This window comes from Scyliorhinus torazame, chromosome 7 (assembly GCF_047496885.1).
Source record: "Scyliorhinus torazame isolate Kashiwa2021f chromosome 7, sScyTor2.1, whole genome shotgun sequence".
Taxonomy (NCBI): Eukaryota; Metazoa; Chordata; class Chondrichthyes; order Carcharhiniformes; family Scyliorhinidae; genus Scyliorhinus; species Scyliorhinus torazame.
Genome location: NC_092713.1, coordinates 208,931,890 through 208,946,614, shown reverse-complemented (window position 1 = coordinate 208,946,614; position 14,725 = coordinate 208,931,890). Strand labels below are relative to the sequence as shown.

General features: G+C 46.9%; 1 protein-coding gene across 2 annotated transcripts in view; it reads left to right on the top strand.

Annotated features, from left to right (window-relative positions):
• Nucleotides 1-14,725, top strand: part of LOC140426816 (drebrin-like) — a 324,386-nt gene that overhangs the window by 272,174 nt on the left and 37,487 nt on the right. For both annotated transcript variants that reach the window (XM_072512027.1, XM_072512026.1), the window contains 3 exons: nt 6,801-6,952; nt 10,576-10,639; nt 12,725-12,808. In XM_072512027.1, the coding sequence (XP_072368128.1) occupies nt 6,801-6,952; nt 10,576-10,639; nt 12,725-12,808 (300 nt within the window). The remainder of the gene's footprint in view (nt 1-6,800; nt 6,953-10,575; nt 10,640-12,724; nt 12,809-14,725) is intronic.

Sequence of the window (14,725 nt, the reverse complement as noted above, 5' to 3'; positions counted from 1 at the left end):
ACTCCATTCTTGAGGTGGACCACCAGTACTTGCTTGCCCATATCCCAGAGTTGTTGGCAAGTAGGAAAATGCCACAGACACAATTCGAGCTTTGGTCAACAGCCAGACCGGTAAACCGCTGCAGCGCTCGAGGGACATGTTTTTATAATACGGAGAGAAGGCCAGTCACCTCTTAATTCACCAGCTGTAGCGACAGGCAGCTTCCCGGGACATCGTACAGGTGCGCAACTCAGGCGGCAGCCTGCTTTCCGTCCCTCCTCAGTTTAATGCAGCTTTTGAATCATTCTATCGGGGTCGCTATAGATCAGAGCCTCCAGCTGAGGGATAATTCATGACTGACATTTTGGACAGCCTATCCATTCCAGCTGTGGAGGGGGAGAGGAGCGAGGAGCTGGAACCCAACTGGACCCAAAGGAAATCATGAAATGCATTGGGTTGATGCAGTCCTTAGCCCGATGGCTTCCCCATTGAATATTGTAAGAAGTTTGCGGAGTAGTTGGTACCTTTAACCCTGGATATATTTAATGATTCCTTATCCCAGAGTTCATTGCCCTCTACCCTCACACAGGCATCTATCTGCTTGATCCTCAGGAAAGGCAAAAGGCCTGATTCAACTAATTGAGGACAAAGTCCCATAGCGAGCGCAGTGCCAGGGCCCCACCCTGCCCAAAGAGCTTGCAGCTGGGGGCCTGCCATCCCTTGGGAAACCCCCCTGAGTGCCATTCTACCTGGTCCCGAGCAGCACTCGCCCGAGGTCTCTGAGGCAAAAGGGATGAATCCCAAAGCCTCAGGTACCTCGGGAATCTGCACATTAGAGTGAGGCTTGCTGTCTCGCTCTAATATGCAGATTTGGAAAAACTGGACCAGATTTACGGCGCAATGTCTCGCGAGATCGCGTTGGATCATGGCGAACTGCGTTTCTGGCACAACGTGACGATTGGCTCGCGCCCAGTGAGTGGGTCGTATCGACCTCTATCATTCTTAAATGCAGATGTTAAATTTGATAAATAAGAGTGAGAGTACCTGTTTGCGATTTTTGTGAGATTCTTTTGTAATAAACACTAAAATTCCATTTGCCTTTTTAATTACATGCTGTACCGGCTTACCGACTTTCTGCTATTCATGAACAAAGACACCCAGATCCCTCCGTCCAGACACATGTTGAATCTACTTTCCATTTAGATAATAATTTGCCTTTCTATTTTTCGGTCGAAATGGATAACCTCCACACTTATCTATATTAAATTCCATCTGCCAAATTCTGGCCCAATTTCCTAGCCTATCTATATCCGTCTGTAAAATCTTTATTTCCTCTTCACTGCCTGTTTTCCCACCTATTTTAGTATTATCCACAAATTTTGCTGTGTTACACTTTGTCCGTGCTTGCAGATCATTTATATAAATTGTAAACAGAAGATATGCTGTGTTTCAGTGGGGACAAATGGAGGCCAGTTACTGCACAGGTTCCAGCCTTGGTGCAATAGTAACCACATCATTGTCTTTCTCTCTGGTAAAGTTTTCCGTGAATCCAGTGGTGGTATCCACTCTGAGAATTTGGAAGCGGTTCAGACAGCATTTTAAGCTCTGTTCCCTATCTTCGCTAGCCCCCATCTGCAATAACCACCTTTTCCTGCCAGTGGGTTTGGACTCTATGTTTAAGTCATGGGAGGGGAAGGGTTTGGAGAGGTTTGGAGACCTGTTTGTATAGGGGATGTTTGCCAGTTTTAAAGAGATGGTGGACAAATTCCAACTGCCTGGTTCCAGTCTTTTCAAATACTTTCAGATTCGTGATTTTTCACTCAATGCCTTTCCCTGCTTTCCCTTGGCACCATACTCTTTTCTGTTGAAGAGGATTCTGTCTTTGACCTGGTCTGGTGGGGGGACTAGTTCCGGCAAATATGTCCATATCCTCCCAGCGGAGTCAGCTCTGAGGTGAGGATGAAGTGGGAGGGTGAGCTGGGTCCCATTCTGAAAGATGAAGTATGAAGTGAGGCCCTTCACAGGGTCAACTCCACGTTGAGCTAAGCCTGATCCAATTCAAGGTGGTGCACTTGACTAAAGCGAACATGAGTGGATTTTTGTCTGGGGTGGAGGACAAGTGTAAGTGTTGCTTTCGTGGGCCGGCTAACCACACTCAAATATTCTGGTCCTCTCCTTAGTTGGTAAGCTTTTGGGCCCCTTTCTTCAGCATCATGCCGGAGATAATGTTGATTTGGATCCGCTGGTGGCCATATTTGGGGTATCAGACTCGCCTGTGCTTCAGTTGTTGGTGAATGCGGATGTTCATGCCTTTGCCTTGTTGATAGCTCGGAGATGACGTCTGCTTGGATGGAGGTCTCCCACTCTGCCCAGTGCCTCGACTTGATTAGGTGACCTCATGGCTTTCCTACATTTGGAGAAGGTCAAATACACCATTAGAGGGTCAGTGGAAAGGTTCTACCTAAGATGGCAACCATTCATTTCCTTTTTAAGGAGCTAGTCACTGTCAGCTTGAAGGGAGTTTAGCTCAGTTTTTTGGGGTTTAGTTAATATGTGCTTTTGCTTGTTAGTCTCGTTAATTTATTGTGTAACTTTGGTTAATTGTTTTATATGTATTTATTAAGAAATTGGTTCAATAATCACTTTTTAAGTGTGCTTGGGGGATTGAGATGATTTGAGTGTGGAGTGGGGAAGAAGAGAGAAGGTGCTGCAGGACCCATAGAGAGAAAGGCTGCAGGTCCCAGGGGAAAGTAGGTACTGTGGTGCCCAGGGTGAGCGAGGCTGTGGGGCCTTAGGGAGAGAAGGTGCTGCAGGGTCCAGGGAGAGAGAGGCTGCAGGCCTGAGGGGGAAAGGTTGCTGCGGGGCCCATGGAGAGCGGCTGCGGTGCCCGAGGAAAGGAAGGTGCTGCAGGGCCCATAGAGAAAAAGGCTGCAGGGCCCAGGGGAGAGAAGGTCCTGTAGGGCCCAGGGAAAGCGAAGCTGGGTGCCCGAGCGAAAGAAGGTGCTGCAGGACCCGAGAGAGAGAAGGTACTGCGTTGCCCGAGGGAGTGAAAGTGCTCTGGGGCCCAGAAAGAGAGGCTGCAGGGCCATAGGGAGAGAAGGTGCTGCAGGGCCCAAGGAGAGCGGGGATTCAGGGCCCAGGGGAGAGAAGATACTATGGGGCCCAGATAGAGAGAGACTGGGGGGCCAGAGGGAGAGAAGGTACTGTGGGGCCCAGAGAGAGAGAGAGGCTGCGGAGCCCAGTAGAGAGAAAGAGAGAGGCTGCAGGGACAGAGGGAGAGAAGGTGCTGTGGGGCCCAGGGAGAGGGAGGCTGCGGGGTCAGATGGAGAGAAGATACTCCAGAGCCCAGAGAGAGAGGCTGCAGGACCCCAGGGAGAGAGGTGCTGCAGGGCCCAGGGAGAGCGAGGCTACGGGGCCTGAGGAAAGGAAGGCTCTGTGGGGCCTAGAGAGAGAGGCTGTGGGGCCAGAGGGAGAATAGGTGATGCGGGGCCTGATGGATCTCTGTATCTATTCGGAACCCTGGATATCTGTTATTCCCTTCTCATTTCCCAAATAACAGAGGTCAAGTCTATGCTTTTTGACAAAGTCCACTTGTACTTTATTTGTCAGCTGTGCCCCTGGTAAACTTATTTTCAATACAAAATTTAGAAAGTTTTCAACTAGCCCTGCAGCAAGCTAGTCAGATTGATTGTCTTTAGCGAATACAGCAGTTGAGTTTTCATTCAATTACAGATCGTAGTAATTCTTCAAATCATAATACACAGGGTAAAATAACTAAGTAATTTAAACAAAAGAGAGATGGTGATTAGCAAAAGCAAGCAGCAAAGGAAGTAGGTTTATGAAATATAGATCGGGTGATCCCGGGATGAGTTTTTCCATCCCAGTGAGTGATTCTTCAGGAGATTATTATCTTAAGTTCTAGCCTTCTTTTTATTTCTGATTGGCTTTAACTAATTTATAATTTACTCAATTCGGCCAAAATGTCTGTCCATCAATTTAAGAGATATATATATTTAAATGTATTGGTGCAAATTTCCCATTCCATCGCTTGCCAATTTTGCAAATTATCCACACCTGCATCTAACATTAGCCAATTAGAAAAACACAGTTTTCATTAAGACATTATCATCCTAGACTGGCAGTTACCATAAAAACAGGACGACTCGTTCTGGGACAGCAGCACCAGTTCTTACAATACAATGGGGCCTTTTAGCTAGTTGACGTCACTGACCTTGCAGCCACAAGCAACTTGCAAATGTGAAACCTCAGTTAAAGTGTATGATCTCGATTAAGGTCCCAGGTTCGATTCTGGCTTGGGTCACTGTCTGTGCGGAGTCTGCACATCCTCCCCGTGTGTGCGTGGGTTTCCTCCGGGTGCTCCGGTTTCCTCCCACAGTCCAAAGATGTGCAGGTTAGGTGGATTGGCCATGATAAATTGCCCTTAGTGTCCAAAATTGCCCTTAGTGTTGGGTGGGGTTACTGGGTTATGGGGATAGGGTGGAGGTGTTGACCTTGGGTAGGGTGCTCTTTCCAAGAGCCGGTGCAGACTTGATGGGCCGAATGGCCTCCTTCTGCACTGTAAATTCTATGATAATCTATGATAAGCTTTAGTGGATTCCCAGCTATTGTTGCACTCAAATAATGTTTAATATGATTATAGTTAATTATTCTTAATGAGTTCTCATTTAACCCTTTTACCTCTATCAACTTTCCTTAAATGGTTATAGCTGACTAGAAAAGTCAGTTTCTATCAGGGCCCAAAGAGAGAGTGGCTATAGGGTCCGAGGGAGAGAAGGTACTGCGGGATCCATAGAGAAGAGAGAGGCTGCAGGGCCAGAGGGAGAGAAGGTACTGCGGGGCCCATAGAGAAAACAGAGGCTGCGGGCCAGAGGGAGAGAATGTACTGCGGGGCCCTTGGAGAAAAGAGAGGCTGCGGGGCCAGAGGGAGAGAATATTCTGCGGGGCCCATAGAGAAGAGAGAGGCTGCGGGGCCCAAGGGAGAGAAGTTACTGCGGGGCCCATAGAGAAGAGAGATGCTGTGGATCCTGAGGGAGCGAAGGCATTGCGGGGCCCATAGAGAAGAGAGATGCTGTGGATCCTGAGGGAGAGAAGGTACTGCGGGGCCCTAGAGAAGAGAGAGTGAGGCTGCAGGGCCAGAGGGAGAGAAGGTACTGCGGGGCTGGGGGAAGAATAGTTTTTAAAAATTCATTTACGGGATGTGGGCATCATTGACAAGACCAGCTTTATTGCTCATCTTTAATTGTCCTTGAGAAGGTGGTGTTGAGCTGCTTTCTTGAACTGCTGCAGTCCCTGTGCTGTATCTATACCCGTAGTGCTGTTAGGGTGGGGTCTCCAGGATTTTGACCCAGCAACAAGGAAGGAACAGTGATATATGTTCAGGTCAGAATGGTGTGTGGGCTGGAAGGGAACTTCCAGGTAGTGGTGTTCCCATGTGTCTGTTGCCTTGTCCTTCTAGATGATAGTGGTTGTGGGTTTGGAAGGTGCTGTCCAAGGAGTCCTTGTGAGTTCTTGTAGAGGGTACACACTGCTGCCAATGTGTGTCGGTGATGGTGAATATTTGTGGTAGTGGTGCCAATCAAGCAGGTTGCTTTATCTTGGATGGTGCCGAGGTTCAAGGTTGTTTTGGGGGTTGCACTTATCCAGGCAAATGAAGAGAATTCCATTATACTCCTGACTTGTGCCTTGTAGCTGGTGGACAGGCTTTGGGGAGTCAGGAGCTGTGTTACTTCCCACAGGATTCCTAGCCTCTGATCTGCTCTTGGGGAAGAGAGTGAGCGAGGCTGAAGAACCCAGAGGAAGTCTTTGGGGTCTGGGAGAGAGAGAGGAGAGAGGGTCCGCAGAGCCCGGGGAGAGAGAAGATGCTGAGGTGCCCGGGCGTGGGGGAGGGGGGATTCATGAATAGAGCCTGCGAGACCCGAGAAAGAGTGAGTGAGGGAGGGAGGGAGGGAATCTGCTCATCAGCTCTTGAGCGAGAAAGAAATGAAATTGTGGCTCCTCATGCAAAAATGTTAGCCAACCCGATCTAAAGTATGTTGCTATTATTTGGGAAACCCAGATTAATATAGCAGTGTGCCTCCATGAATAATATTAGCACCCCATTTAATAGTTAGAATGGCTGTTATATAATTTATTGGCAGACATGAAAACTAGAACAGCTGTTTCTCTCTTTCTCCTGCACCTCATAGTAAATTTGCAAAGTAATGTAGCTTCCCTATGGATTGAAATGGCTGTAATTTGTCAGGCCATTTCTCTCTATTTCTCATGCACTGGTGCTTATAAACTAACCATATTATCTCTCTCTTTCCCTGCATTGAAACCTTAGGTTGATTGTACTGTAATTCTTCCACCTTTCATGTGATTGAAATCATGGATGTCTCTAATTTCAGTCTATCCTCTTTGTCCCTAATTTGATTTCCTTATTTCCACCGTTGAGCTCTGTTTATTTTTCGAGATAATCGCCATTCGCACTGGATTAGGGATGGTTTTCACCACTTGAGCCTTTCAGACAGATATCAGAAAAAGTAAATATGGCTTTACTGTGATTGATATTTTCCCTCTGCTTTAGTGCTGCTAAATGTTTCCTCCTGCAGTGTATCTGGGAGATCAGAGACAAACTCCAACTTATTTTCATTGTAATACAGGAGCAGCATCAATAAACTGAACCCTGTAAATGCAGCATGCTCGCTAAGAGTCCAATGGCCCCTTTTTGTCCATTGAAGCAGCATCCATGTATCATTATCCCTCTTCCCTTGAACCATTGCAAGACCCATTCCAACCTAATATGTGATTTGATTTTTCAGAAAGAGGAAGAGCTGAGGAAAGAGGACGAACGTAAGAAACTGATTGAAGAAAGAGAAAAATTTGAGAAAGAGAGAATGGAACAAGAGAAAAAAGAACAAGAGAACAGAGAGCAAAGATACAGAGAACGAGAGAAACAGATAGAAGAAGAAAGGTATGCTTTACATTTAGGGAGCACGCTGTAAATGGATGGAGCAGTGATGAATGGAAATTTGCTCCTTGGGAACAGTGCAATGGAGAGATGCTGAATGATTGTGCAGATTTCTGGTTCCCAATGTTAGTCAATGTTTAATTCCTTTCGCACAGTAAAACTCATTTCAAAATGGCATTTTCTACTTAATATGATGCGTGCTGATCGATATCAAATTCAGTAAGAATTGTAGCAATCAGTGTTTCTGAAAGGTACAAAGAATAACAGCATGGTATGATTACAGGCTGTGTTTTCGGATTCTTGTCTTCCCTTTGGGACTTTTGGGACATCATGCAGTGACAAATTGCTGGCAATGTTTCTTCCTAAACTAGAAAATAAATGCTCTTGGTGAATGGGAAATGCTCACTTCGAAAAGATGAAATGCTAAGCTCCTGTAATATTGGAAGTTGCTCTGTGTGAATGATCCCGGGTACCTATCTGGACAAATTTGTACTTTCAAACATGAAGTAGCCTTTATACCTTTTTATATTTTGCTTAAATTTGTACATACAAGGCATGCTAGAGATAGAGTGCTCAGTGTCGGATCTCAACTAGCCAATTGTTCAGGTAGTTGTCATGATATTCAGGTAAACATCATGGCGCAAACACACACACACACTGATGGACAGATCAACAGACCAATCAATACACACACAACATCACAGCCAATCACAAGCAAGAGCATACACACTATAAAACGGGGAACACGACACTTCCCGCTCATTCCAGCAGGAGACAGTTCAGGGCACAGAGCCCACAGCAAGCCACTCAGACATTCACCATATGCTGAGTGCTTCTCCAAGATAGTGTTAGGGCTAGGTCCACAGGTTAGAGGGTAATGAACGAACCACAGTGACCAGTTTACAGATGTTATTGTTAGTAATAAAACTGAGTTGTACCATCCGCAACCGTGTTGGTTCGTCTGCATAGCGGAACACCCAACACGACATAGTCCCAGGATTGGAACCCAGTAACTGTGAGACCTACCTACGCATCTTCAGGAATCCGCCATCCTGCGCCATGGACACCATCAGCCCGCTGCAGCCGCTCCAAATCGCTGGAAACCTCGGCGTCAACTGGAAGCTGTTCAAACAGCGCTTCCAGCTCTTCCTAGAAGCCACAGAAAGGGAGAATGCATCGGACACCAGGAAAATCGCCCTTCTCCTCTCCATGGCAGGGCAACACGCCATCCACATCTACAACTCCCTGGTGTTCGCAGAAGGTGAGGACAAGATGAAGTACAAGACAGTCCTTCTCAAACTCGAGCAACGCTTCAGCGTCGAGGTAAATGAGAGTTTCGAGAGGTACCTCTTCCAGCAGCGCCTGCAGGGTAAGGATGAGCCCTTTCAATCTTTCCTAACACACCTCCGTATCCTCGCGCAGTCCTGCGGTTACGGGCCACCTCCAATTCCATGATTCGGGACCAGATAGTTTTAGGGGTCACCTCGGGCACCCTACGCCAGCAGCTCCTCAAAATTAAAAGCCTCACTCTCGCCACCACCATTGAAGCCTGCGTCCTCCATGAAAACACGACCAACCGCTACTCCCAATTCCAGGCAGCCGAATCGGCACGGCAGGGGTCCTACGCGGCCGAATCGGCAAGGCAGGGGTCCTACGAGGCCAAGCGGGTCCAGGCGATCGAGTTCCTCCCGACACGCGGCCCGTCGAGGGCAGCCATTTCACGCGGCCTCCCGCGTTTGTACGCACCAAAAGAGACGTCGACGCAGAGGGACGTGACGCGCAGGGGCGCTCTACGCAGGACCAAACTGCGCATGCGCGATGGCACAACGAACGCCATGACGTCATGACGTGCGGCAACTGTGGATCCGCACATTTAAAGCGGCAATGTCCGGCAAAGAACCAACAATGCCTCCGCTGTGGCAAGATGGGCCACTACGCTGCCTGTTGTCGAGCAGCTCAACCTGCCAATGCTCCCCAATTCCGACAGCCTCGCAGGGACGTGCGGACCATTCAGCCTCCATACTCCGAGTCATACCCGGACGATGTACAGACCAGTGATACAGACGACCGGGAAGCCTTCCGCGTTGCGGTCATTGACTGGAACCGGAAGTCTCCAAGCAGGACCCACCAGCCGATGCCAGTGAACAGTGTCAATCCGGGTGGTGAATGGTGTGCCATGTGCTGAGTGCCTCTCCAAGATAGTGTTAGGGCTGGGTCCACAGGTGAGAGGATAATGAACGAACCACAGTGACCAGTTTACAGATGTTGTTATTGTTAGTAATAAAACTGAGTTGTACCATCCGCAACTGTGTTGGTTCGTCTGTGTAGCAGAACACCCAACACGACAGTAGTCACTCTCAACCATGGGTGATGCAAAGCAAAACCCAGGCATCTCGCGTGTGGTGGGAGGACACATTGAAGGGGAGTTTTTCCAAAGATGTCCTTGCATCTTTCTGGTGCCTGCCACCGAGAACATTGCTCCAGACATTTCTCCATGGTATTCTACTCCATTGATTCCGCAATCAATGCCCAGTTCAGGATGTCTGTGGATCCCCCTGCTGATTCTTCAAGTTTTTTCAAGATTGAACATTTCAGAAAGCGACATACTGGTGAGAAATTATTTTGGTCTGACACTGGCTGCTCACCACACTGACTGGGTTACATGCTGCTCTGGAAAATTATGCTGAAATTGTTCTGGTTTGGTGACAGTTCCAGTTTGCACTGAAATTAACTTGCATAATGGCAAATATTAAATCATAAAATTGTACAATACAGCAGGAGGCCATTTGGCCTTTGGGGTCTGTGCTGGCTCTTTTGAAGAGCTAGTTAATCTCAATCGCTGGTCCTTTCTCCACATATTGGCAATTTTTTCTCTCTTAAGTATTTATCCAATTCCCTTTTGTAGACTATTTCTGAAGCTGTATCTTCCATCCCATCATGTTGTGCATTACAAATCCTAACCACTCATCACGTAAAATTGATTTTCTCATTTCTCCTCTGATTCAATTGCAAATCATCTCAAGTCTTTTGAAAACTGTTTTCATTTATCTACTCACATAGAAAATGTCTAAATTTGTGACAGTTAAAAGAAATAAACTATTTATCCATTAAATACTGTTGGAGCTGCAATTTTTTTTATTATTGGGCTGGGACTAACACATTCGCTGTATTTGGAGTATTCTGCCTTTGCATGCGAGAAAAATATCTATGCATAGTCTGTCTTCTATTACTTTCCTAGGTCCTTCAACAGTTAGAGTAATATGCCAATTGTTCATCTCTATTTCACATGTTAGTGAATAGTAAATACTGATGGATTTTTACTATATTTTGTCCAGTTTTCTTGGAGTTTATGGTGTTAATTCCAATGTGGGATGGTTTCTATATAATTTTGAGAAATCCATTGTGTCAGGGTCTTCACCATTTTGTAGTGGATTGGAAGTCGAGTCATCAAGAGTGGGCAACTCAACATTCTGAGCTGTTTCACTATGAAACATTAGTATGGAGTGAGTTTGCATGTGCGATGGGGGTGGGAAAAAGCTCAATTTAATGCTGTCATCTCCTTTTTCAATCTTACCTTGGTACTATCTTTTACCTTCACTTCCTGTGTGTGTGCTTCTTAATTTTAGGAAGAAATTGCAAACCGTGGAAGTTGATGAAATCCAAACTGCATCAAAGCCAAGTAACAACAAGGTCAGTGAGGTTTCTATTTCTCACTCTGGATGTTATAGATATCCCCAGTATCTGGATGACTGTGTGTCATGTCACTGTGCCTCCTCTATAAGCAGAAAAGAGATAGGGTAATGAACCAGTTAAGCATGCTGACTGACTGGAATTTACCCCAGGCATAGAAAATCTAGATCCTATCACTGCCTCCAAGATATTTCTGCTGTTGCAGATTTTGAGCCAGGTTTTGCAGAGTGAGAGTGTAATGTCACTGCCTCAACTCATTCTAGAAACCTGCTAATAATTCTGGTGCCCCCTGTTATGGGAATTGGGAAATATCCAACGGGATTCTCCACCGGCGCGATTCTCCGTTGCACTGGCAGTGCACCCACGCCTGCGGGTTTCCCGGCACGGTGGGGTGGCCACAATTGGAAATCCCATTGCCAGATAGCAGGAACGAAGAATCCCGCTGCCGGCGAGGGTGTGCCGCCCAGGAAAACGCGGCCAGCGGACCAGAGAATCCCACTCGTCTTCTACAAAAAGGAGACATTACAGATCTGACCAACTTTTAACATCCAAGCACCACCTCATTTACAGAATAAATATGGCTTTTTCTGGGCATAATGGGCGCGATCTTCCCAAAAGGGAACAAAGTCCCCCAGCAAGCACGTTTCGCCGTGTGTTTCCCGGCAGCTGCAGTGCCGAGAAACACGTGGCAGTTCAACGCTACTCATGTTGAATAAGGGGCCTAAACGGGGAATGCATGGCCGAGGTCGCACATAGCCCCGTTTTTTACAACGGGGAGTACTGCTCGCCAGAACTCCTCATTGTAGCGAGAGATTGGTGGCGTCCTGATGTCCAAGGCCCGCAAAAACAAAAGCCCGGACTCAGTCTGGGGCCGCCACAGTCGGGGGAGGGCCAATTGGAGGGCAGAGGGGGCCTCATTCAGAACTGGGGTTTTTTGTGTGGGCGGTCCGGGTCGGGCGAGCGACCGATCGGGGACACTACTTCCATGGTCCAGGTCCGCAGTTTGAATCCGCCATGGAGCACGGCACGGCCGCTGGAGGTCCCTGCGTGCGCATGCGCGGCTTCTGACCTGGAAATGCGAGGGGCCGTTTCGGCAACTAGAGCTGCGAGCTCCACGACAGCTGCCTGCTAGCCCCCTGCATGGCTGTGAATCTGTGGCCTTTTGATGGCAGTTTTCCTGGCGTAAAAGACCACAGTTTTCATGATGGCGTGGGAACATAGTCCCTGAAATGGAGAATCCAGCCTCTGGTATGCATTTTGGAATGCAAACGGTTAATGAACTGCATAATTATGAGAGAAGTTTTGAACCGTGTTTTTGGGAGCAGAGTTTGGAAACTCTCACATGACATCATCTGGGAAGTTTCTGAGGAGACATCCACAAACATTAATTTGGGTTTTAAAGTGGAGCGTGTATTTGCCCACAGTCATCTTGTGTGCTTAAAAGAGACTTTGTGTTAATGAGACCATTGTTGATTAAGATGTATCTTGTAATCAAGTTAACCCTATAACCTGTGTAATTGTTAAACTAAGGAGGGAGTAAAGGAGTATTGTATCATAATCCAATTTTCTCATGTTTAATAAATGTTTGTTTCTTGTTGTTAAAACTAATTAGTGACCCCGTGACTCTCTTGCTCCACGTTTTAGAAATAAATGTAAAAGTTACACTCTTTTGTGCCAAGGTTCCATTTTGGGATCTTCCCCTTTAGGTATAACACCACCTGGGATTGTAAAAGTCCTGTCACGTGATTCTTTAATTGTTTTGCTGATTTGTTCTTGCAGTGCTTCCTCCCCATCACATCCCAGCTGCTCCTTCAATCCTGTTATGCTCTCAGGTCTCCTGCTGTTCTCATCCACAGATCTTTTATATTTTGCACCTTGTATAATTTTATTAATTCAATGGATTTGAGCAAAATGTTCAAAATTTGTTTTTAGCGTATTTTGATATGTACTTCATAGTTGTCATGAGCCTTGCTTCAGCTGTCTCTGTCCATTCAGTTTCAAAATAGCAATTGATAAGCTCAGTGTGAGCCCGCGCTGGGTCATTAAAACATGTGCATAATTCTAACCATGTTCATTTTGAAATAGGAAGTGGAGAAAGAGGGATTGGAGGAGAACGAGGATGAAGAGAACAAAGGGTCCAAGATCAGCGATTCTGCTGAAAAAGCAGCTGTAAGCCTTTAATAAAGATCAAAGTGTGCTGATAGGCGATAGGCAGAAGCACTTTCTCCTGAAATGATAACAATCCTGGATGCCCAAAGCTGTAACTCTGCAGTGACAGATGACATTACTGAAAGACATTGCAGAAATTCACAGACCTGGTGGAAATTTCTAAAGTGTTACTCAGGCAGATGAGTCAGAATTTGAAATAGGATCCAGTGTTGCCTTGTTCATTTTAATTCAGCTCAGTACAAATCAGGTGGTTCTGGTGTGCACACTGATTCTGCGGTGATATCCCTGGAAGAGAGAGGATTGGATGAATGATATTTGTCATCCAAAATCCTGTCAGTTCTACTTAGTTACCTTTGCTGTACTGTGAAGCAGGCTAAGACTGGATATTAGCAGAAATGGGACCAAACACCTTCTTCATTGAGCATTTCCCTGCTTCAGTCTTGGGAATGTTTGAATTCTGGGAGATTTAGTTCTTTACCATGGGTGGCATGGCTCTAGTGTACTGTGGCAATACACTACAGCAAACTTTATCCTCTCCCTCACAGTTTCGCTGGAGCAGTACTGGCAGCCACTGAAGCTATGGAAATTAGCCTGACCCCAGGATTTCAGCATTCGGGTTTAACCAGTTGATGGACAGAAATTCTGTCCCACCCCACAGGCCTTCCCAGAAATTTCTTGCCTGGTGAAAAGTTTTTGAAAAAGATATTCCAAACATACACAATATCAATAAACGCAACAGTCCAAAAAGACATAATTAAAAGTTTGTACAACGTATCCCCTGTTAATACCATCCCCCCCCCCCCCCCCCCGCCCCCCCCCCCCCCCCCCCCAACGACGAACAGTTCCTCAAATAAATTCATGAATGGTCACCACCGCACTTCAAAGCCTTTTTCTGACCCCCTCAGCTGGAGAAAGTCATACAAGTCCCCCAGCCAAGCTTTCTTGCCGCATCGCCTCACACCAATGTCCCCAGCCTATCCCCCTCCAAACTCATCCTCCTACTTACACTTTATCCATACCACCAGTGCCTTGCCCTGATCACCCAACCACCCGTATATGTACCCAATCCTGCCCTCCCCCAAGTCATCAGAGCAGTTTCTCCAATAATGTGTACTCTGGTAGCTGAGGGAACATTCACAACTCCTTTCGCGCGAAGTCCCACACCTGCTTATACCTAAACCCACTTCCCTTCGGTAACTCAAACCTCCCCCGCAGCTCATCCAGTCCAGAAAACTTCCCCTCTGAGAACATGTCCCGAACCCACTCCCGGCCCCTCCTCCCTCCACTTTGGTTAAAATAAAAGTTTGGTGGTTTAAAAGTTTTGATGCGAGTTTCAAATATGTAACCTTCACTCATTTTGAGGATGCTCAGTTACCCATTGGACAATATTGTTCCCCACAATGAGGAAAATGGAGTATTTCCTGAGTACTGAAGTCCTGAGGGAGCCTTAAAGCTCTCCCTCACCAGTGTGATATAATATAATCCCTTTGACTTCTAGTCCCTACCTCAGTGATCTGAAGTATCTCTTATCATTTTGGTGTGGATTTCAGTGGAATTGATGGCAGCTGTAACTTTGGGCTGCATAGTAAGCTTTGCTGCCAGTAGCTTTGAAGGCAGAATGAGCACATAAAATCCAACACCAATCCGCCACCCCCACCCCGCCCCTGCCCCCATCATAGGGGTGCTGTTGTGCGGCCTGCCCACACTTGGACCTATTAAGGACAATTAAGGGCCTTATCCTGCTGCCTCGGGAGAGACCCATGCCTCGGAAAACCCGGCATCTGTAGTTGCAAAGATTGTTGTCTGGCGGGGAGCCAGGCGCGGTGCGTGAGAAAGTGGGAGGGGGCCTGCGCTCCCGAGGAACCGCTGAGACATTTGAGTTGTCAGCCGATTGGCTACAGTTCTCTAAGACAGGTC